This window comes from Astatotilapia calliptera, chromosome 15, assembly GCF_964374335.1.
Source record: "Astatotilapia calliptera chromosome 15, fAstCal68.1, whole genome shotgun sequence".
NCBI classification, from domain to species: domain Eukaryota; kingdom Metazoa; phylum Chordata; class Actinopteri; order Cichliformes; family Cichlidae; genus Astatotilapia; species Astatotilapia calliptera.
In genome coordinates this window covers 12,603,241-12,627,611 of record NC_137436.1, presented here as the reverse complement: position 1 = coordinate 12,627,611, position 24,371 = coordinate 12,603,241, and the positions used below count along the sequence as shown (strand labels likewise).

Genomic DNA, 24,371 nt, shown 5'->3' with positions numbered 1-24,371 from the left:
CAAAGCACAGCTTCCTATAGCACAGATAAAAAAGAACTTAATTCCTCTTATTAAAGGAGACTTTATCAATATTTTAAAATAGAAGAAAAAGCCTTGAGTTTAATCGCACACTTCATTTACCGTAATTAATATTTATGCGAAAGCGCGCATAAAAATTAAGAATTTACCTCATGTTTTGTCGTATTTAGATTTGTACTTGCAGTTTTTACCTCATTTTTTGTCATATTATTTTTTTATTTTTTTATTTTTTTTGTTGCATTTTACAGTTTTTAGAGTTTATTAAACTGTGTATGTGCTTAAATGGTTTGGCTGGTGTAATGCCAGTTTGTAGAATAAATTAAATTAGTTATTTTGTCTTTACGTTAAGGGGAAAAAACCCCTATATTATCTATATGTTTGAATCCACCCATTTTTCAGTGATTGCTCGCACCTCCTGTCAATCAGTGTGACTCAGATTGCGCTAAGACGCAATAAATTGTTTACTAATTTATTTTATGCAACCGTGGTCTATGGGGGTTGTTAGAGCTAAAAGACGGCTCCACAGACACTTCTTACTGACCAATGTAGCTTCCTGTTAACAGCCTCTGTCCATGGTGCTGAACTCTGATCATGTGACTGTCCTCTACGTTTCCGCCCCCCGCTCTTCTTTTCTTGTTTTAACAGCCCTTTTTTTTAAGCCACACAAACAAAACGGCTTGGGCTGCACTTTTAATTTACGCACGTAACAATACGTGACAGGTGACTGCGCCTTTTACTGAGGCCCCCGGATTGTTTACTCATCGCCATTTCGGGTGTGATAATAATAATAATAATGGACACCGACTACTCGTCCGGCCTGGAGAACCCTCTGTACAGCGAGCTCAAGTATTTCTGTAGGAAAATACGGGAGGCCTACAATGAGCTCAAAGAGGACCTGACACCTTATCGCGATGACCGCTTTTATAGGTAGGCGCCTCTAGCTTAAATATACACACATGCATGGTGGGTTTACTTTCATTGTGTACGTCTGCGTTTTAAATCAGAAATATCTTACATCTCTGTCGTGACGCCAGCCATCCGTCTTTTTTTCGTTTAAAAAAAATGTTATACAGAACCAGTGGTTTTCTAAACCATAAGGCAGGAGAAATTCAAATAAATGGGGAAAACGGGAAAGGCTGAGTCCTTTGCCGACATACACTTAGAGCACATATGTTAGCTAAATCCGCAATTTAAACGCGGTACGATTTCTACCAAAGGCAACAAGTGCTACCCTGTAGAAATGTATTTCTTTAGATGTATTTTAATGTCGGTTAAAAGCCATATTTAATTGTACAAAAGCAAATGGTTGGTTGTATGATTCGTGAGAGATATAATTTTCATCACTCCGGTTGTTAGAAGTCAACGCTCGACATGCGATGTGTTCCCACTACGCCTGCGCGAAACTACAATCAGCCGTCACTTTGAAGATATTTAATCACACGCCTGAATAAAATAAGGCTCTGTTACCATAGATTAAATATATCGATGTAATGTACAACACTAAATTAATTTAGTGTATGTAACGCTTTGCATAGTGTTAAGGTACTAAACGTTAGTGAGCTGATAAACAAAGGAGGCAATGGGATGCTCCTTCATTCCCAGAAGCCTCCTTTTCACGACCCCTTTCCCCTGTCTGCTGCCGTCACGAGACTCCGCCCCTCCCATTCCATGACGTTGCATTCCAGTTGTCGTGGAGTGATGTTGATACGCGGATGTGGATTCACTGCGAAATTTTCACGGGTTTTCACTTGACCAACGTCGCTAACCGACAGAAATGGACATGTACGGGTAAGATTTGTCCAGCCGAGATCCTCGAAGTACTCCACTAGTACTTACAAGCACGAAAAGTAGCGTTAGAGGCACTGTGTGGCTCTGCTGGGATCAACCACTGCTAGCATGAAGTAGCATGGGAGCTAATCACTGTTGACATATCCGTCTCTGAACAGCCTCTGAGCTAACACCGAAACCACTAAGCAAATATTCACCACCAGGTTTCGTTCGTGCTACTTTCTTCGTGTGGATGTCTTACTTAGTGTGTGATAACCCCAGTGACTGTCTCCCCGTGACAGATTGGCTCCCATGCGGCTGTACACCCTATCTAAAAGACATTTTGTGCTAGTCTTCGTGGTCTTCCTGATGTGCTTCGGCCTCACAGTCTTCATAGGAATAACAGGTATGATGACAGTGATCATTCAAATGTAGACGTTAAAATAAACCAGCCATCGCCTATCTTTTCCTGTTTGAGGTTAGGTTAGGTTTCTGGGATGTTGCACTGATTTAACAAGTGTTTTATTTTGTAGGTCCAAGGATTATTGCTGAGCAGGAGCACAATGGTGACCAGTTCCTTGCAAAAAACGTTTCTGTTAAGGTGAGGCATTTGTTAGATAGAAGGATATGCATCGGCAGTTCTGCACTAAAATATTTGAGGACCGTTGTTGAAAAGTCAAGGAAATGCCCATTACTTTGAATTTGATGGAAAATGTTGATAAGAGAGTCACTGCTTGGAGAATTAGACTCCTTTTACACAACGCTTCTTAACAATATTGATATTGTTTTGCTGTGGTGAAACTTAAATGTCCCAAAGATAGACTGCAAAAATCTAGTTTTAGATATTTTCCCTAGTGTCTTTTTATTGTGCTATTTCATGCAGTCACGGAGAACTTGGTGATTCACTTAAATTGGAATTTTAAAGGGATAGGATTAAATGGCTTATAAAGTGAAATGATTCATCCTCTCCACTCATAATTTCTCTTCTTGCTGCAGAGATGATCTTCTTAAGGCTTTGAGATTAACCATCAGTTGGTTTGCATTAACCAGGCTTTATTATTATTAATTATCATTAATTAATCAGATTTCACTCTACAAATTCACTTTACTGTGTTAGTATAGGTTATAATCTTTATTTGAAGAGCTCTTTAAAAATGTATGTCAGTGCAGCACCTTGATAAGAAGCACATTTTATTACATCACCTTAATGTTCATAGTTCAACTGTGTCTTTAACAGCGTGTCGTTGAAAGTTCACAACTTATCAGAAGGTTTTAGGGGTTCAATATCTTGCCCAAGGATACTTTAGCGAAGCATGTTATTGTTATGTTTGTTTATTACATTGTCATTGATTGTAGCAGTTTATTTTGTTTTATGTTGGTCTGAGAAAAGCGTTCTCATTTGAGCGTCCCCTTTTGTGAAATTTTTTAATAATTGAAGTTTGCTGATAATAGTAATAATAATAATAAATGTATAAACAGATTGTGCCTTTCTTTATGTGTTTTCAGACTGGGCCCTTTCATCTAGTTTCTTCTCCCCTGACCACCTACAATCAGCAGCTGTGGCTCACATGTGTGATGCAGGCTGAAAACAGCAAAAGTAAGAGACCACAGATTGAGCTTTTTACAGTTTTGTGTTGGGGTGGAGACAGCTTTCTCTTTTAGTATAATATGCGTAACACCACGTAACACTACTGTTATTTGTGCTGTCAGTGAGAGATTTCAAGCAGCCCTTTGAGATCAACGTTGAGTTGAAGGGAGTGATGCAGGATGCCAGCGTGATGCACATCAACAACGGGCGCATTAAGTCACGGATGCTGCACTGCGCGGCTGCTGTAAGTATCGGTCAGCCTGCTCTCACAGCAGTGTGTGTGTCAGAGAAGACAATTTTAGATGCACATTTAAGAAGTAGTGCAGATGGTTATTGAGCATGTGTTGTTTTGCTTTTTTCTTTTTGTCTCACCTCACAGAATTGCGATGAGATCATTGTACTGCATCTGGGCTACCTGAACTACACCCAGTACCAGGTTATGGTGAGCTTCAAAGGCCTTGAAAATATCACATATGACATCAAGGTTAAGTTTGTGGTAAGTTAAAAAGATCCCAGGTTTTTTTTGTTTGTTTGTTTGTTTTTTAAATTGCTCAAGGCCTCAAGTAACTCGCATGCTTTTGAACTCCTCTCTCTCTTGCTCCCCTGTTTTTCCCTCTTCAGTGGAAAACATATAATTCCACCTTCTCACAAGTGGAAATTTGGTTCCGGTTTGTCTTTGTGGTATTGACCTTCATGGTGACCGTAAGAACATGATAATTTTTTTTCCATTCAGTTTGATCTGCACATTCTGTCCTGTTATAGCACTTAAAACCAAAACCTTTTTCCAGATGGGATAACTAATGGTACTTTTTCCTGTTTGTGCCAGTGTATGTTTGCTCACTCACTGAGGAAATTTTCCATGAGAGACTGGGGGATAGAGCAGAAGTGGATGTCTATTCTTCTCCCTTTGTTGCTGCTCTACAATGGTAAGTTTCTCTTCTCACTTGAGGACACATTTTACCTGTCACTTACACACCTGGAGCCGATTGCACCAACTCAACAAACAAAAGCTGGAGTTTCCCAGGGCTGTCTTTTGTCTTCTATTCTGTTCATAATTTTGACAGACAGCGTTTCTACATGTGCCCAAGGGGAAGGAGGGGATCGATTTCAGTGGTCTTGCATCTTATCTCTACTTTTTTGTGGATGAGCTGGTCCTGTTGGCTTCATTGTGTGACAACCTCCACCTTGCACTGGGGCAGTTTGTAGCAGGGATGAGGATGAGGACCTGCAAGTCTTGAGGCTGTGGCTCTCAGCTAGATAGGGGTGGTGGGAGATTGATAGGTGGATTGGTGCATGAGTCTGCCGTGATGCAGTATATTATGGTGACAGTAGAGATGAGTGTGATCTACCGTTCTACCTACCCTCATGTATGGTTATGTATGGTCACATGCTGTGGGTATTCAAGTACAAGTGAGGGACATGAGAATTCTCAGAGTATTGTCTGGGCTCTTCCTTAGAGATAGGGTCAGGAGCTAAGTCATTTGAGAGGAGCTAAAGAAAGAAGAGCTGTTGGAGTGGCTGGACAGAGGGTGTAAAGTGCCCCCTCTGGATAAGTGGGAGAAAATGGATATAACTAAATTAAAATACGTTTCCACTTACAAACATTATATCTGAGTTGTAGAGACTAGTTGCCATTTATATATATATTTTTTATTTATGCATGTGTATTTAAAGTTGTAGAGAGCTGACTCTTACAAACAGGTGATATGAAGCGTGGTGAACACGTCACCTGACACATTACAGAAACATAAATCATCCAATAAGAACATTTGGGTAATAATTTCTATAAGAAAACATACACCTCTCTGTGTACACACTCAACAGTTTGTTTGTTTTCATCGTTCAGATCCTTTCTTCCCGCTGTCATTCCTGGTGAACAGCTGGTTTCCAGGGACCTTGGACACCTTCTTTCAGGCACTGTTCCTGTGTGCTCTGCTGCTCTTCTGGCTTTGTGTTTATCACGGCATCAGAGTCCAGGTGGGTACAGTATTAATCTGCAGCTTCAGTGATTTCCTTCCATTTTTAGCACACCAACATGAATCTTTTATCTTGGTGTTTTGCTTCTGCAGGGTGAGAGGAAATTTCTGACTTTCTACCTGCCTAAGCTGGTTATCGTCGGTCTTCTGTGGCTGTCAGCAGTTACTCTGGGCATATGGCAAACGTAAGCACGACCTCCAGACAGAACCCAGCTCATTGAACTTGTGATTTATATGCATACCGAACAAGCAGACTAAGCTTTACTCCATCTGAATTTTCAGGGTTAATGAACTCCAAGATCCCACCTATCAGTACAAAGTGGATATAGCGAACTTTCAGGTAAGACTGTTACCGTTAGCACTTCTTTAAACAGCTTCTTATAAAGTGAAAGCTGAAGAAATTTCTTATCCAGTGTGTAAGGTTTTATCTGTAATTTGTCATTTAAAAGACTAAAGTTTATAAATTTTTGTTCATTTTAATTTGATTAATGTCCTTATGGATAGATATTACATAGAAATAGCTTCAGGTCTACTTTCATTTATTTTGAGCCCTTTGTTATTTTTTTAAAGGGTATGAAAGTCTTCTTCCTGATTGTCGTCGCCCTCTACATCTTATACTTGATATTCCTGATTGTCAGAGCTTGTTCTGAACTTAAGAACATGCCTTACTCAGGTATCAGAGCACACCACAACTCTCAGCGTTCGATTCGACTTCAACTTTTAATGTAAAAGTGTTAACCAGCTGTCTCTTCTCGATCACCAGATCTCCGGCTCAAGTTTCTGACAGCGCTGACGTTTGTGGTTCTTATTATAAGGTATGTTCAACAAAGAGCAAACTTTTTTTTAAATGTTTTCACTATTTCTGTGTTTCTGATTAACCTCTCTTTCTCCCGCAGCATGGCTATTCTCTACCTGAGGTTTGGTGCTAAGGCTCTTCAAGACAACTTTGTTGCTGAATTGTCCACCCATTACCAGAACTATATCCTTTGACTTGTATTCATTTGTGCTCATTTTCATCACAACTTGGCATATTTATTGGTTCATGAGGTGGAGTGGGTTGTCCTCTAAGGCCAGTGGTTCAATTCCCGCGTCCTCTAGTCTACATGTTGAAGGATCCTTTGGCTAGATACTGAACCCTGATTTGAAAAACATGCTGGATGTGTGTGTGAATGAGGCTTGTAGTAAAGAAAGTACTATGAGTGTTCAAATAGTGCTATATAAGTACTAGTCCATTTGATCATCACTGTTCCTTAATTCAAAACATACCAGCTGAATTTTTGTCCTTCTATGGCCTGCTCAACTTTTACTTGTACACATTAGCATTTGTGTATTCTCCTTCGAAAAATGCACTTTATGGTGAGTTAGATAGAAGTTTCTTTGTTGCTCATTTATACCAGCACGCTTTTTTTTTTTAATTCAAATTTTATGTTGAATTTCCCAGACTCCCAGTTGAAGGATAATCCAGCTTTCTCCATGCTAAATGACTCAGACGACGAAGTGATATACGGGTAGGTGTTTTATCTACTCGCCTTTCAAATCCTTTTTAATTGTGCAGAGTAAACTCAGTGTAAGCATACTAGACCCCCTGATATTTTTCTTGTTTTTTTTCAGGAGTGATTATGAAGACATGCCTTTACAAAACGGGCGTGCGATCAAAGCAACTGCCAAGTACCAGGATGAGAGTGACAGTGACTGAGGTATCTCTGACTGTGTCCACGTTGGAAACTCTTGTGCACATGTACAAAAAGGATGCACATGAATTTATGTACTCCAAAGTGTACATAATTATATTTTTAAAACGGTTCATGTCTACTGAATGTACTGCTTTTGGATGGTGAGGTATGATGTAGCCACTCAGACTTTTTTTCTTAATTGAAAATAAGGGAAACAAACACTTTGTTTTAATCTATAAACCGCCTACCCTCACCTACCCATTGCCAGCCTTTTTTCTCAACTTGATGATTAAAATTATCAGGAAAAAGGACTCATATTAACCAGGGATGTTTCTGTGAAATCATCATTTCTTCATAATTTCTTTTTCCTTTAAAAAAAAAAAAAAGCCTTGTATTAAACAACCGTTGTCTTTCTTGTGTTAATGCCATTTCTTTCCACTCTGGGAACAATGGGAAGTCACTTATCTGGTCAGAGCTGAGTGACATTTACAGGTAATGCTGCATCTGCTGCACATGAGATACAGTGTGGCTCGCTTGTCCTGACACGACATGTAAACAGGGAGTCTGCTGTCTTCAAGACGCTGAATACAGAGAGCCTTAAACTCGACCGCTGGTACCACTCACTATTTCTATTTTTGGCAAAGCAGCTATATGTAAATGCACTTTTCAAGAATTTTATTTATCTTGCCAAAAAAGTGATGACACTGTATTTTGTGACACATTGCATGTATTTTCTCACAGCAGTATAATGGACTACAGACCTATCATGTTAAATGTTTCTTTATCCCAGCATGTACAGTAGTTGTTGGATTGTTTTGAAGCAAACTTTTTTCCCCCAGCAGCTTTGCCCATATTTCCTTACAATGTGGGAAACTGTGCCATTTTTTTCAGTTGCCTAAAGCTGGAGGTCAAGTTGACAAATTGGCCAAAAAAATTTATTTCTCTTCTCTGTAAATATATATTTTAACCAAGATGGTGCCTTGTCTCTACATCACCCAATTTTCTTCTAAATGGGACTGCAATCTTAAGAATTGTAAGTGCTTCAAGATTAGTGTACATGTCTGATTCTTTCGGTGCAAGTGTAGCTTTTGTTAGTTTAAGGTGGTTAAACTGGGTGGTTTTTGGTGTTTAAAAAATACCTGCAATATTTGTTGCTTCAAAAGATAAAGCTTGTACATGTAGCAGTATCATGTCATGTTGTGTAAATAAAACTATGTACATAAGGCATATCTGTTTTAATAAATCTCTCTTAACACACAAGATGAACATATCAAAATCCCAAAACAAACAGCGGGAGTTCTCAAAAATGTGGACACAATCACTGGGTTTGGTGATGTAGGTTCAGATGGCGAGCCCGAATACACTGACAATGCAGTACACAGACTTGTTCTCCCATCTCACTGTACAGCTTCCTGTTGGGTATAACATTACATTATATCAGTAAGTAGCGGAGTTACATTTATACATTCAAACAAAATAAGGGGTTAATTTTCTCACAGAAAACTAAAAATATAAATCATGAATCAGTTATTAAGATGATCAGTTCCTCTGTATTCATCTTTACTGTTCTGAGCCCTGATTAAGCCTCTACATCAGGGGAGTCAAACTTAATTTAGATCTGAATTTGTCTTTTAATTAGCAAATCATGTGCAAAACATGATTAACAGCCTGAGATATCAGTTGTTCAGTTCTGTTTTAGTTCAAATGTTTTAGTATTAGGACATGATAAAAATAACTGGGTCCTTAGCAGCTTCTAAAATGATGTAAATACAAGTTCAGATCAAGAACAACTGATGTGCTTCTCCATGGTATTACTGGAATTTGTCCTCCTCAACATTGTAATAACGAAACTGCCCAAACCTGCTCGGGCAGAGATTTGGGCATCACACTTGCTGATCATTGCAGTTGCTGATGATCAGTTAATGAAGTGTATTTGATTATTATACTATTGATACTATTACACTCTCTTAAAGCATAAATAAATGTATGCAGCAAATATGTACTTAGTATTTTACATTCTCCTGTTGCACTTGCGCTTAGTTTTTATTAAATCACTGTATTGCTGTTCATCTGAGGTTATACTGAAATACAATCTAAACAGTCACACGCACAGTCTGGGACGCAAATCCTTTCATTGATAAACCAATAACTTAAAAAAAGAACACATTCTACATGAGAAATACACAAGTGTTTTTGTCTTTACCATCGGTAGAGTTGTCCCAGAAGCATGTGCTGGCTGTTTGCATACCTGCTCCATTTTTCTGCATGATGACACAGGTTACTAACAGAACAAGAGAAGATAATAAGATTAAAAAAAAAATACATTGGGAAATTCCTTTGTTGTAGCAGAGAAACATAAATTGCACATTATTTTATAGCACTTAGAAGTATAAAATAAGTCCATAAAATAAAATTCAGCATGAAATAATACTAATTTGAAATAAAAATAAAATGCATACAATAAAGTCAAATGTGTTAAAAAAATCCAGATAAAACTGAATTAGAAATCCAGTAAAAACATATATATTGTTTTTTAACGTCCACTGAAAACCACAAGAGACACAAGGTGGTTATTTCACGGGTAGGAGTCCACATACAAATATATTTGAAAGGCTTTCCCAGCTTGCTGAGCTGACTGAGGCACTGCTCCACTATACTGGTGGTCCACTGGTTCACTCGGTTGTGCTGGTAGGCATTTCCTCCTATGGTTGCTTCCACCGACTATACAGACATTTTTTTAATCATTAAAAAAAACAAAGTAATCAACACAGTAATCAAACAGCTTACAATAAGTCTTATACAGCTATTATTATTTTTAGAAGGTAATAAAATTAAGACTTTTAATAAAGGTTTTCCTCAAGGAGTGAATATGGTAGGGCAAATTAGTGGAGTACTGTATAACTGTTCAGCTAGAGACATTGCCTAGCAACCGCTACCGTGCACTTAGCAACCGGTCATTCCTACACACAAATTTGAAAGCCAAGGCCCGACAGAACCTAAACTCGAGCTTTTTGGGGGTGAAACTAAAAATACCAACACTGCCAAGGATTGTTTTTAAAAAAACAACAACTTTTTTTTTTTTTTTACCTCTTTTATGATTGTGCTCACGTCTTCAACGACGAACCCAGCCTGTTGAATGAAAAAAGCGCCGTTAAAGCTAGCAAGGCGACACAGCCTTCTAACCACACTTTCAGGGAAACGTAGTCTGCACGCGAATTCAAAGTATGTGACAGGAAAAACGTGCAACAACAACTAGTTTCTATGAACAAACCCACCTCTTCTTCTATCTGATAGTCCATGGCTTCGGCCACCCGGAGCAACCTAGATATATCACTTCCGGTAGGTTTCCTTCACAATAAATGCGTATCGAGAAGAGAGAAAATTGTACAGGGAGTTATCAACAGGCGTTAATTCATCAGAAAACACAAGTATTTACAGAAATAATATCAAAGAAAGAAAGAAAAAAACCAAACATTTTTTATAAAAATGACGAAAAATGACATTATTATTATTATTATTATTATTATTATTATTATTATTATTATTATTATTATTATTATTATTATTATTAATTTTCATGATGCTTCAAGTCCATTTCTGGATGGGAGCATGTGTTACTCTAAAACCTTTTCATACCGTTCAGCGGTAATCGTACCCACAAATACATTTTCCTTGTGGCACGATATAATGGGAAAATAAACAGGTTATGCAACGGTATAAGGAAGAAAAGTTGGAAGCACGTCCTTTTGATTTTAAAGGCAGCAACAAGTCTCAAAAACGTTGGAACAAGGGCAAGGAAAGGCTGAAAAAGCAAGTGGTACTAAAGAGGAATATCTGGAGGAACATTTTACAACTAATGAGGTTAAGTGACAGGTCAGTAAAATGACTGATTATTGTGTTAACTTTACATAAACTGCTTTTGCAAACTTGTTTTCTATAGTTTTCCTATAGTTAATCCTACTTTTTTTTATTTGTTTGTTTTTTGTGTGTTTTCTAACCTAAGGGTGTTTTGCTAACTGTTAAACAAGCTAAAGTGTAAAAAATGTATTCGCTTTTCTTTTGTTTGTTTGTCATGTTTTTTTTAAAAAATAGCACTGGGGTTAGTTCGTTAAAGTAATACAAATGCAGAAAAGATAAACCAAGACTTTCAACCTCCAGCTGCAAGTTTTCTCAGACTTGGCCAACTTCACCCTTCTCAGAAATAGCCAGGAAAGCCATTACCCTGTCAGGCTTTGGGAAGAGTCATTTCACACCAAAGTTACAAAAATGCAGAAATAATTGTAATTTATTTAAGCTAGTTTTGTATGTCCACTTCCATGGTTAGAAACTGCTGCAAATCCAGTGTCAGTACTCTACAGTAGATTACTGTGGTCTAGAGTAGACTTTGTGCAGTTTTCTGTCTGTACACCTGAGGGCGGAAGTGTGTCTTTGTGTAACCTTAAACAATCATAGACGTGTTTATTTGATTTTCGTCGTTTCATTTCAACGCACGATACTGGTATTATAATTCTTTCATCTTGTAATTATCATATTATGAAAACAATTATAACGCCAAGAAAGTTATAAAAATGAATTGAAGACGCTCCGTCTCAACGACCGCTGATTGGACTGCAGGCGACCACGTGATTTTGAATCTCATTAACCGGCATGCGCTGACCGGCGTTTCAGAAACTAAAGTGTCGTCATATATGTGGCGCCGTTTAAAAACTGAAACATGCCGACCATAGTTATATTGTGATGTTTCGGAGGTAAAACGTCAGTAAAACATCGACCTGTCCTCTACCATTTGTTAGAAGGCGACTGTGTTCTTCATTGTAACCATGAGTTAGAGTTGCAGTAAGCAGAATGAGTCGTTTCTGTCGTGCGATATGTGGGTATCGCTTCTCGGCCTTTTGGCTAAGATCAAGTGTAGTATCTGTTCTTATCAGTTACAAGGCGAGAAGCAATGTAGGATGGCGGCGACGTCGGCCAATTTTTCGGAGAGGAATACATGGTCGTATGGAACGAGGAATACCTTGAGATTCGAACTAATGGATAAAGAAAAGGATTTCCATGATAGAATTAATTTCGGACGAAGGATTCTTTATGATGCATTGAAGGTACAACCAGAGGAAATCTACTGCCTTCAGCAAAGCACGGCAAGTAAGCACTATGACGTGACTTTTTGCACGGGAGAGTACGCGGAGGAGGTGAGAAAGAGATGTGGTACAGAAGAAAATGAAGAACTAAAAAAATATATGGTAACCCCGTTATACAGGAACGATTATAGGATTTTAACGGTGCACATGTATAATCCCTGGGTTACAGAAGAGACCATTAAGTACTTCCTGGGGCGGTACGTTACAGTGCTCCCAGGGGTACGAAAAATAAAGGACGGGCTAGGCCTATGGACTGGAAAAAGACAGTTTCGGGTAAAACTTAAAATGGATATGACAACGGAAGATGGATACTGCCACCCGCCTGCAGTGTTTTCCATCGGAGCAGACAGAGGTTTTTTGGTGTATGCAGGACAGCCACAAGCATGCAGAAAATGCGGTAGTACGGGACATAATGCAGACAATTGTGAGCAGGTGAGGTGTAGGAGCTGCGGGAAAAATGGCCATATTACAAGAGACTGCAAAGAGCCTAGAAGGTGCCACTTATGTGGCTCAGATACACATATGGCAAGAGATTGCACTAGGCCCAGATCATATTCGGAAGCAGCTAAAGCAGGGACCGAGGCAGAGCGGTATGAAAAAACGGATATAGGAACAAATATTGGGGAAAGCGCACAAGAGGCGCCACCAGCAGAAAGGAATCAGACTAATGAGGAAGAAGGGGGGGGGGGGAGAGGATGGGGCCGAACAAGGAAAAGAAGAAGGCGATAAGATGGGGGAGAAAAATGGGGAGAAGCAGTGCGAAGAAGGACAAATATGGGAAGTGGCAGCTAAGCCACGAAGAAAGTCGGCCAAAAGGCGTAGGAAAGTGAGCTCGGGAGTTTCTCCAGGAGAGACTAATTTGAAAGAAGGTAAAGGAGAGCGGATGGAAGAGGGAGGGGAGATGGGAGTGTATGTGTTGAGAGGGACGCAGACTGAATGCATGCACACACCAATGAGTGATTTAACGAGTGATGGAGACGTTGAAGAAGAAGAAGTAGAAAGTGAAGAAAAATCGGAAGATTCATTTATAAAAAATTTGCTGGCGCAAGTCAACATGGACTAATAAGGGAGGGGAAAATGGACGACAGAGGTTTTTCTTTTTTTTTCTTTTTCGGCTCTAATTTTGTAAAGTTTTCCTTTTTTTCAGGGGATATGAAGATCAAAAAGACAACTAGGAGATGGTATCTGTTTTTGCTTTTGTTTCTTTGTTATAAAATTATTAAGTGCCCTCTGCTTAGGTGTATAGATACCCCTTTTTTTATTACAAAATGGTGAGGTTCCGAATAATTACGTTAAATGTAAGGGGGTTAAAAAATGCCAGAAAAAGACAAATGGTATATGAATTTCTGTTGTTTTATAATTTTGATGTATGTTTATTACAGGAGGTACATTTGAAGGACGAGAAGGATGTTGTTATTTTTTCGGAGCAGTGGAGGGGGGGTGAATCGGCATGGAGTATAGGAGGAGTATATGGGACAGGGGTGGGAGTGTTGTGTGGAAATAAAAGTATAAAAATAAAAGAAAGTTATACGGTGATACAGGGTAGAGTGATGGTGGTAGATGTAGAAAAAAACGGCGTCCAAAGCCGGATAATAAATGTGTATGCACATGTGGATCCAAAACAAAGAAGAGAACTCCTTTTGTCGATGGACACTTGTTTTATTACAAGGAAAAATATTATAGTGGGAGGGGATTTTAATGTATCTTTAGAAAAAGAAAAATTTTCTCTCCCATTAAAGACATTTATAAGACAATACGGGCTAACGGATGTTATGGGCAGACTTCTGGGGAAAAAAGTAGGGTATACATGGAGGAATACAAGGGGGGTACAGAGTAGGTTGGACTATATTTTGATAGATAAAAAGTGTAAAATTAAAGGGGGAAAAACGATTCCGGTCCTACTCACGGATCACCAGGCGGTAGAGGTGGATTTGGAGATAGAAGGGATGGAATACGGGAAGGGATATTGGAAATTAAATAATGAGGTGTTAAAGGAAAAAGATTATAGGGATAAATTTTTAGAGATCTTCCCTTTATGGGTGAAAGTAAAAGAACTTTATGGAAAAAAAGGGGATTGGTGGGAGGATGTAAAATGCAAGATAAAAAAATTTACGATAGAATATTGTACAGATAGATCTAAACGTAGAAAAGAAGAATTTAATATGTTACAAAAAGAGATAGAACATATTTATGTTATACAAAAGGAGGGGAAGGAAAAAAATGTAGATTTGAAAATTGAAGACTTAAAGGTGAGGCAAGAAGAGTTATTAGAGAGGAAGGCAAGAGCAGAAACATATAAATTAAAACAGAAAGAGTATGAGGAAGATGAAAGGTGTTCCGCATATTTTTTTAAAAAGATGAAAAGTAGGGATAAAAGGGGGGTTATAGAGAAATTGGAAAAGGATGGGAAGGAGATTATAGGGAGGGAAAGTATGTTGGGGGTAGTAAAAGAATATTACGAGGATTTATTTAGAAAAGAAAAAGTAGGGACAGAAAAAAGAGATGTTCTTTTGGGGTCATTAAAGAGGAGATTAGTAGAGGAAGATAGGGAGTTTCTGGAAAGGGAAATAACGATGGAAGAGGCATATAAGGTGGTAAAGGGAATGAAGGTAAATAGGGTACCAGGAATAGATGGATTAACGAAAGAATTTTATGAGGTATTTTGGGGAGTGATAGGGTTACATTTGTTGGAGGTCTTTAAAGAAATATTAGAGGGGGAAGAGATGGCGGAGAGTATGAGGACGGGTGTGATTTCGTTATTATTTAAGAAAGGGAATCCTCATTTACTTGATAATTATAGACCTCTCACTATGTTATGTGTAGATTATAAGATTTTAAGTAAGATAATTGCAAATAGATTGGTAGGGGTAATGTCGGATATAGTGGGAAGTGATCAAACGTGTGGGGTGAAGGGGAGACAAATTTCATGGAATATACAATTACATAGAGACATACTTGCATATGTAAAGGATAGAAAAATGGCGGCAATCTGTGTAAGTTTAGACCAACAAAAGGCATTTGATAGGCTAGATTACGAAATTTTGTGGGAGGTAATGACTAAGATGGGCTTGGGAAAACAATTTATAAGGTGGGTGAGGATCCTTTATAAAGAGATATATTCAAAAATCAAATTGAACGGGTTCCTCACGGAAAAAGTTCATCAAGCGAGGGGGTTGAGACAAGGGTGCCCGTTATCGGTGGTACTCTATGTATTATATGTTGAACCATTGGCTTGTGCAATTCGGGAGAATAAAAGAGTGAGGGGGATAATGATGCCGGGGGGGGAATGTTTGAAAATATCTCAATATGCGGATGATACTATACTATATTTAGCGGACGACGACAGTTTAAGAGAAGTTGTGGAAATATTAAAAATATATGAAGAAGTTACAGGATCAAAAATAAATAAGGAAAAGACAAAATATAAGTACTTGGGGACGTGGGAAGGTAGAAGGGAAAATATTTGTGATTATACTTTGTGTGAAGGTCCTATGGACATTCTAGGAATTTCTTTTGGGAATAAGGAGGGCGATGCTATTTGGAACTGGAAGGGGAAGATGGCAGAGGTGGAAAGGAAATTACGACTATGGAAAATGAGGAAGCTTACAATTACTGGGAAGGTGTTAGTGATAAAGAGTGAGGTGGTGCCGAAATTATTGTATCTAGGCTATGTGTTCCCGATGCCACAAGTATTTAGAGCACAAATAATGAGGGGAATATTTAACTTTATATGGGGAGGTTACGAGTACGTAAAGAGAGTACAAATGTATCAGGAGGTTGCCGATGGGGGAAAAGGGGTACCGAACATTCCGTTAAAGTTAGATACGATTTTTTATGCAAATGTGTGTACGCTGTTAAAGAAGCCATATATTCATAAATGTCAGATATTGTTATGGTTCTGGTTAGCTATTCCATACCGGTTTTTAATTGGGTGGGAAAATCAGGGGCCGAAGGCAGAGACAAGACCAGAATACTTTCAGAGGATGGTTAAGTGGGGAAAGAGACATATAGAGTGCAGAGAGGTGGATACAATACAAAATCATAAACTTCTGTATAAAAAACTGGTGAGGAATGCTAACTACAACCAGGGGATAGTGAGTTCGGAAGTTTGGGAATACGCACAGGATAAGAGTTATAAGAATGTTTTGAAAGATTTTAATTGGATGCACCTACATAGGAAATTACCTGTAAGAACTACGATGTATGCACATAATTTGGGGAAGTTAAAAGAATGTCCGAGGGATAATTGCACAGAGGAAGAAACGATTGAACATGTCCTATGGGGGTGCAAATATGCAAAAAAGGTATGGGCTGGAATGAAGAGGAGGTATAAGGGACTAGAGGCTTTGACATATGAGGAAATAACTTATCTTAGGCCTAAGGATAAAAAGAAGGAGGAAAATAAAATACGTTGTATGTTGTTATCAATTACAAAACTTAAGATATGGAGGGCAAGACAGGGGTATATAAGGGGGGGGTATGAATGGAAAGAGATGGGAACAATAAAGGATATAGAGAGGGAATTTGAGGGGATATATCGGCATGAATTACAAAGATGGGGAATAGACACGATTAAGGACAGGTGGAAGGATTATTATGAATGATGTAAAAGATGTTTTTGTGAAATATGAAAAGTATTCAATGGAATGTTGAGCAAATGGAAATGTAAGATGGTGTTGTAAGTAAAAATAAAAAAAAAAAAAAAAAAAATCTGTTCTTATCAGTTTAATATCTGATACGTCCCCTACCCGGGGACCATATATTAAATTGATTTTTGGAGCAGGGAGATGGAATAGGGGCTTGCTCCGTCCACTCCACGCATCGACCTGGTATTGCAGTATTTCTAGGAACGGTGCACCCCCTGAAGCTGTGAAAAACAAATGGCGTTTGACTCAACAGTTTGTGCAAAGAAATTTCTTATACGCTAGATATATGCGTGCGTCTGCATATCTGGACATTGTCTTCGTGTAATCTGTCAAGGTTAGTCAGACTGAAATGTTGCGACTTAATATTTGTGAATGACTTACATTTAACTATTACCACAATTACTAAATCCTGCCACTTGGACTGACACGTGGCTGGACACACACTTTCTATGGGAAATCAAAAAAATATGTCGTTTTGAACTGCAGTTACACTATTCTGGCTCCAATCCTGCAGTTACCTCTGTTGTCCACTAGAGACCAATAGAAGTCTTTAAAAACCGGAGGCTGCCATCTACAAGGACTCATGTTGATTATAGGTTTAACTCTTCTCTTTCTCTACATACTGCAGCTTTCTGTCCTCTGTGGCTGTAAATTACATCGTTTGAAAAAAAAAAACCACACAATTTTTTCTTGGCTTTTTAGCTAAAATCACCTGTATTGTCTGTTGTTTCCATTTGTGGATGGTTAATAGTGCAGAAGATTGTTTTTCTGTTTTCAGGATTACATGAAAACATTTTGGAACAGATCATTTTTGTATATAATAAATCTTAGGATAGTATTGGTTTTGATGATTTATAAAACAGCTGTGTGCCATAGCCCTGGTAGTGTGGATCCTTAGTGTGTAAAGAGTAGATACCTCATGTAATATGTGTGAATGAAAATCCATGGACTTTATAAGAGTCCTCCATTTATGGCTATGATCCTAACAAACAAGATTAATACGTTTCTTTCTCCTACCAATCTTCCTGTTTCCTAAAGGAACACGCATGCACAATATATATGCACCAGGATGCAGTGGCGTGTCTAGAAAATTTTTGTTGGGGGGGCCAGGTAGGGGCACAGATTTGGAGAAGGGTGGCAGATGTAATTGGCAGATAATGTTAAAAACAATTCTACCAACCGTTCACCATAATTCAATAACCCTGTAAACCTAATAACCGTAACCTTATTAGAATGAGATTTTAACCACTACGGTGCAACGTGTTTAGATACTGTGTTGATTAAGTACAAGAGATACAATCAGTCAGTGTTTATTCAGCATTCAAGGACATCAATATTTGCATAGTATTTTTACTGACATGTAGTGCACATGTGTTTTGGGCAAAAACATTTTTGAATATTAAAATACGAACATTTTTAACATACAATTGGCAAATTAGCCAATTCCAATGCAAAACCAATGCCTGTTAAAAAAAAAAAGAGAAGATAATCTTCTCACAAACTGGTGTTTGATTTTGAAACAGGAAAAAAGTGGAGAAACAACTGAAAAGACTAACATTTGAATAAAACCTGAAAGCAAGTAAATACTTTATATGCTGCCTTACTTTGGTAATATTGAGAACAACACTGGCTGATGATGAAATGCAGTCAGCTGGCATGGTGACACTGCCAGTATTAACCTGCAGGGCTGGACTGGGACAAAAAATTGGGCATTTTCACTACAGATTGGCCCACCAGGTATTAAAGCCATAAAGCCTTTGAATGAAAACAAATGCTGTTGTGACAGTGATGTACAGTCTTTTTGGTATATGTATGATTTCCATACATTTTACGTCAGATAAAAACTTTCTTCACAAGATTCAGATAATTATTTAATAAAAGCTAGATATTTTAAATGAGAATAAAAAAGAAAAGTATTTCTTTGTGCCCACCTTTCCCTGTTAATGCCCTACCTGGCCCCCTGGCAACACTTTGCTAGACCCGCCCCTGCACAGTTACCAGCTGTCAGCTACATAAAAAAGGATCCTGGTGTTATTTATCTCTCAGAAACAGTTCATAACTTCAACTCATTCCTGTCACCTAAAAGCTAAACCTGTTTCTCCATCACCTGTTCAGCTCTGATGATTCAGTAAGGACATCTCCTGGTTTCATCTTCATGTTTCCCTCTCACCACATATTCAAACCGACATCATGACCAGCAGCTTTACAGCTTTACAGCTGTGGCTCCAGCAAACATTCTAACTAAATAAATTCTAACAACAGCTGATCAAGCTTAAACGTGCTGCTGTTTAGCACGACATCTGCTGGTTTCCTCTTTCTGGCTCAAAGTGGGTGATAAACAAACAAGAGAGACGATCAGCTGATCATTGATCAGTTTCATGATTGAAGTAGCAACAGGAGAGAGAGGAGAGATAATGAGAGGAGAAGAGGCAGCTGTGCAGCGTAAAGACAGAATAACTCCAGTTTTGTGTCTTTTTCCATCCTAGCTGAAGTCCGGGACAAACTGCGTCTCTTCTCAGCTCAATACCAAACGCGTAATATTTTCTCTGAATGAGGGACCATTCCATTTTTTAAGGAGCTGTTGGCAACTCTACTAACTAACCTTATGAATAAAATAAAGTTCACTATCAGTAACATCATAGCAACCGAACATCTGTATAAACTTGTCATGCTAGCTCACACAGTATGAGGTATTGTAACTGACTGTAAAAAGTCAGCACAACGAAAATAAACTCCACCTAAACTTGGTTTATATCTGACCCAGATAGACTGCAGGTCATAACTTCTTACCTGAAGTTCAGTTCACCTGACACTCGGACTGGTGGCCGCCTCGGGGCTCTCCTCCTGCTTCCCCTTCCCTCATCCACCTGCTGGCCTCTGTGGAAGCCCTGCCATAGCCACCACCAAACAACTGAGTTATTTTTACACATCGACCTGCATCTTATAACTCATAACTCTTATGTTAAGTGGGGGAACTTGCACAATCGGTGGCTAACTAAATACTTTTTTGCCCCACTGTACACTCACTGGCCAAATTTTTGTTAGATACACCTGTTGAGCTGCTCATTAGGTCAAATACCTAATCAGCCTATCACATAGCAGCAGCTCAGTGCATTTAGGCATGTATACATTAATAAGATGACCTGCTGAAGGTCAAAGGGGATTTAAATGACTTTGAACATGCATTGTTGTTTGTGTCGGACAGGCTTGTCTGAGTATTTCAGAAACTGTACAACCATCTAACCGGTTTATAGAAAATGGTCTGAAATGGAGGAAATCTCCTGTGAGCAGCACTTCTCTGGGAAAAAATCACTTGTTGGTGCCAAAGATCAAAAGCGGAATGAGCAGATTACTTACAGCTGTAAGGAAAGCAACATGAACTCAAATACCCACTTACTTCAACCAAGTTATCAAGAAGAGCACCGCTGAAAGCACAATACGTTGAACCTCGAAGCTGATGGCCTAGTGTCACCTGCTGGATAGAGGTGAAAACACAAAGCAAACAATGTCTCTTTCATCTGTTTCACAGCATGCACGGGAACTGGAAACTCGCCGAAGGGAGGCAGAGGAGAGAGAGCGGAGGAAGCAGAGGGAGGTGCAGCTGGAACTGGAAAGACAGCTGAAAGAGGCTGTGATGGTAAAAAAAAAAGTTTTCCACTTGACACCAATTATGTACAGAGTCTTTTCTCCTTGACTTTGATCTTTGAGAACTCCAGCAAAATGTTGACTGTCATTATAAAATTCACACCTAGTCTTTAATGATTTGGAAAAATGGTTATGACAGTCCAGGAAAAGGTAATTCAGGAATAGGTCAGTTTATACCGCTCTGTTGGTGCATCTGTTTATGTAGCTGTGTGTGTGTGTGTGCATAGATAAAAGACAGCATGCAGGCTGAGATGCAGGTGAAGGAAAAGGAGGCTGAACAACAGAAGAAGAGGATCAGGGAGCTGGAGCTGACACAGCAGCAGCTGGAAGTTGCCCTTAATATGGAGATCCAGGCTCGGCTGGAGGAGGAGAGGGCCAGACTGGAGCTTGAGCGGTAACAATGGATTTCTAACTCTTATTATGGCCCTTTATTATTTTATTTGTGATGGAGATCTGAGATATCCATGAGAAGTATTAACATTTTCAGTTGCTTCTTCCCTTTTTCCCCTCCTTCAGGTTGCTGCAGGCTGAAGATGAAAAGAGGAAACATTTCCAGCTCCTCCAGGAGCAGCAACGTACAATGCAAAACCTCAGCCCCATACAGGAGCTGTCAGATGGCAGTCCCGATGAGGACACCCCCTCAGCCCTCAACTCTGCCTCTCAGGAGCTCCAGGATCTGCAGGCATCTCGCCAAAGAAGTCACCAGCGTCTGGAGGTGAACAAGTTTGTTTTGACTGGCTTTGTGAGCAGCATCTTATTTAGTGCTCTTCTAAAACAACACTGATGAAGATGCCTGCATGATTTTTGTTTCCAGGAGGTCCAGGAGAGGCTGAGGAATGCCAGTCAACAGGTACGGCACTGGAACATCCAGCTGAACCGACTGATGACCCCCATTACTCCTGCAGGTGCGGTATTCACTTTGCCTCTTTGCAGCACAGACTTCTGGAACAGAGTGTTAGTATAGTTAATAACAGTGTAGACCAGGGGTGTCAAACTCAAATACACAGTGGGCCAAAATTCAAAACTGGATGAAAGTCGCGGGCTAACTTTAATATTTATTGAAATATATTTATTCCTCCAGATATAAGAATGAATCTTTTCTTATGGACTCAAACACATTTTGCTGAAAAACTGAATATGGAACAAGCAAAGCTTAATACTAAACAATATATATTAGCTGTATAATACCAGTAGGCCAGCTCTAATAGTAATTTGGTATGGCTTCGCGGGCCAAATGTAATTAGGTTGCGGGCCAAATTTGGCCAGAGTTTGACACCTATGGTGTAGACCATATAATCTGTCAGATAATTGCATTAAAATGCTACAAAAGGCACCTACCCCCAAACATGTCAAGAGATTCATTCAGTGACTTGAATGAAAGAATCTGACTCACCTCAAGTTAATTAAAATTAAAAATAAATCTTATTATGATTTAAACACGGAAATCTTAAAACGAAAAATAACCGCATGCACAGTTGTTACAGGCTGCAAACATGTTTTATACTGCTTTGAAGTCTGGGACAGCATCATAAGAGGCATAACTGATCTCACCATAGTCCCATGAAGACTCAAGATGAGTGTTTTCACGACTGCCATCTTGGTGTTTTGAAATCAGGCATGATGAATGAAGGGAAGAACTGTCTGTTAAGGTTCTCAGTCGTTCAGGTCATCGTAGTCTAAGGAGCTTGGAAAGAAAAGCATCTGGACTTCTTTAAGTTTCTTGAAGAGCATTTCACCTCTCATTCAAGAAGCTTCTTCAGTTCTCTGAAGAAATTCTGAACTGAAGAAGCTTCTCAGATGAGAAGTGAAACATCTTCAAGAAACTTAAAGAAGTCCAGATGCTTTTCTTTCCAAGCTCCTTAGACTGTAGTTAAACTTCACACACTGGACTTGTCAGTCACACATCCTTCGCCAGTAGGCATTCCCAGAATGATCTTTCCCCTTCTGACACTTAGAATGACCAAATATGTGCAAAATGGACAATTCCACATGCCACCATGTCAGTCTTTTATTAAATATGACATGAAACAAATGACTGAGCCATTAAATTTGTCACAAAGGTGTTCACCTAATTCCAGGCAAATGGAATAGACTTCTATGGGACCATAAGTCTTTTTGCACTTTGACATTTGTTTTACTTTTCAGATCTGTAACCTATAACTTTTATACTGTATGTGTTTTGATCATAGGAGTCTACGGGGACTTACTTACTTTTAGCACGTTTAGCAGTTGATGTTGGCTTCTTTTTTCAGTACTGGAGCTTCCTGCTCATTGAAGACTTTTCTAAAAGGAAATGCTTAATCCAAAATGGCGTTTTAAGGGCTTGGATTAATGTCAATTTCAGCAAATATTCTTTCTTATGTTAAAAGAACATGGATCTCTGTCAGTGATAACTTCTGACTTTATAACTCAAATTTTAAGAGAGAGCTTCACTGCTAAGCTCTCATCTGTGTGGGTGTCACGGTTCGCTTGAGGACTCACACGCAGGACTCAGAGGCACAGTCTGTATTTATTACAGTTCCACCAGGTGTATATACAAACAGTGCAGGGGATAGTGCTATATACAAAGCGGTGACAGGGAAAAGGCTCTGGGGAAATCCAGGTAGGGAAAAGACACTTGCTCCTCTTCTGACTCTCTCTCCAAACACCGCTCGGGGGATGCAGAGTCGGGTCCAGGGGATCTATGTACAGAAGGAAACACACGTTAGAGGTTTTGCACAGGGAAGCAAAAGAGAACTTGCTCAGAGCCGGGCTGCACTGACGCGAGTCACACACAACGATCCAGTGATGAGTAGAAGCCACTCCCTGGCTTAAATGCTGGCTGCACTGATGAGGCCCAGGTGTTTCCTCCTCAGAGGGGCGTGGGCCGAGGGCGTGAACCCACCATGAGTTCCGCCCTGGCGAGAGAGAGAGAGAGAACACTACTAGTCAGCGGCCTGCTGATCCCCTGGCCGTGACAGTGGGGTTCAAATCCCTTATTCAGATTAAGATTTTATGTGACATTACATTGGCAAAAATTAAATTTACTTGAATAATGTGAGTATTGGAGTAAGTACTTGAGTAGTTTTTGAATAACTTTAATTTTGTAATGTGCATATTTTATGAATAATGATGTTTCAGTACTTTAATCTACTGAATAAGTAAGAATTAGACTTAATAATCTTTTTACTTTAAAAAGGGAAATTGTGTACAATCTTTTATTCTCCAAAATGCACATAATAAAAATGTTTTGGGGAATGTATATGCTTTTTAAAAACCAATTGCTTCTTACTTGATGCATGCTATAACTTTCAGCAAAACTGAACTAAAATTTGTTAACAAGCTTACCAAATAAGAAATGTTTTGTGAATTTTCTTTGCAGAGCGACTGGAAAGCCGGCTGTTATCAAAGCCCACATGCCCTAAAAAGGAGGACGCGCTGGCCAGTAATGAGTTCATCACTAAGTTTAAGATAAGAGTTGATCAGAATAGAGGCGATGATGAAAGTCTGGAGCATCAGTTGGAGGCTGCCAACCTGTCTGATGAATCGTTCGAGGCCCAGACAGAAGTCAACGGACAAATATGATCACAGACATTTTAAAAACGCGAGTTGAGAGTTAAGGGGGAAAATATTGTAATAAGTATTTGAATTGCACACTAAGATATAAAGTGATGGCAGCGAGCACAGTGTTGCAGGATTTAATTAAAAACACATCTGACTAAGACCAACTGAAATTTAGAGTTGTGTATAATAAAGTTTATTCATGATTAATAAAACAAATCTGTAATAATTTTCTTTCTCTTTTGTCCATCTGAATCTCGCTACAGCTTAAATAAAAGAAAAGAATGTGTTTTGAATATATTAAACTATTCTCTCTTTTTCTTTCTTTCTTTTTTTCTTGGTGGGTTTTCTTTTGCAATCAAACGCAACATTATACAATT

At 39.0% G+C, this 24,371-nt stretch overlaps 3 protein-coding genes, 1 long non-coding RNA gene, 1 other non-coding gene and 1 pseudogene across 7 annotated transcripts; 4 read left to right on the top strand and 2 right to left on the bottom strand.

The window, feature by feature from the left end:
• Positions 1-615: 615 nt before the first annotated feature.
• tmem181 (transmembrane protein 181) lies at positions 616-8,249 on the top strand. 2 transcript variants are annotated; one of them, XM_026194458.2, is made up of 17 exons: positions 616-945; positions 2,088-2,191; positions 2,319-2,386; positions 3,292-3,382; positions 3,496-3,617; positions 3,753-3,869; positions 3,995-4,075; positions 4,200-4,299; positions 5,220-5,350; positions 5,443-5,534; positions 5,632-5,689; positions 5,920-6,022; positions 6,113-6,164; positions 6,246-6,328; positions 6,616-6,705; positions 6,791-6,857; positions 6,961-8,249. In XM_026194458.2, the coding sequence occupies exons 1-17, from the start codon at positions 812-814 to the stop codon at positions 7,043-7,045; spliced, it is 1,578 nt and encodes a 525-aa protein (XP_026050243.1). In that variant the 5' UTR covers positions 616-811; the 3' UTR covers positions 7,046-8,249. The 2 variants fall into 2 exon arrangements, with proteins under 2 accessions (XP_026050243.1, XP_026050244.1); XM_026194459.2 differs by lacking the exon at positions 616-945 and adding an exon at positions 1,647-1,806.
• dynlt1b (dynein light chain Tctex-type 1b) lies at positions 8,243-10,415 on the bottom strand. The gene is made up of 5 exons (XM_026194464.2): positions 10,298-10,415; positions 10,110-10,151; positions 9,620-9,743; positions 9,226-9,303; positions 8,243-8,434 (listed from the first exon to the last, which is right to left on the bottom strand). Exons 1-5 carry the CDS (start codon positions 10,319-10,321, stop codon positions 8,364-8,366), a joined length of 339 nt encoding a protein of 112 aa, XP_026050249.1. The 5' UTR covers positions 10,322-10,415; the 3' UTR covers positions 8,243-8,363.
• On the top strand, positions 10,305-24,291 carry LOC113037420 (uncharacterized). Of its 2 annotated transcripts, none has more exons than XM_026194462.2 (6): positions 10,305-10,361; positions 20,336-20,443; positions 20,679-20,845; positions 20,968-21,166; positions 21,266-21,356; positions 23,813-24,291. In XM_026194462.2, exons 1-6 carry the CDS (start codon positions 10,320-10,322, stop codon positions 24,013-24,015), a joined length of 810 nt encoding a protein of 269 aa, XP_026050247.2. In that variant the 5' UTR covers positions 10,305-10,319; the 3' UTR covers positions 24,016-24,291. The 2 variants fall into 2 exon arrangements, with proteins under 2 accessions (XP_026050247.2, XP_080145711.1); XM_080289585.1 differs by lacking the exon at positions 10,305-10,361 and adding an exon at positions 10,707-10,895.
• Positions 11,899-12,107, top strand: LOC145420798 (U2 spliceosomal RNA; annotated as a pseudogene).
• Positions 16,831-17,023, top strand: LOC113007185 (U2 spliceosomal RNA). Its single transcript, XR_013902088.1, has one exon. It is a non-coding gene; the product is annotated as a U2 spliceosomal RNA (small nuclear RNA).
• On the bottom strand, positions 22,445-23,814 carry LOC145420391 (uncharacterized). Its single transcript, XR_013901685.1, has 2 exons — positions 23,214-23,814; positions 22,445-23,132 (listed from the first exon to the last, which is right to left on the bottom strand). It is a non-coding gene; the product is annotated as an uncharacterized LOC145420391 (long non-coding RNA).
• Positions 24,292-24,371: the final 80 nt, after the last annotated feature.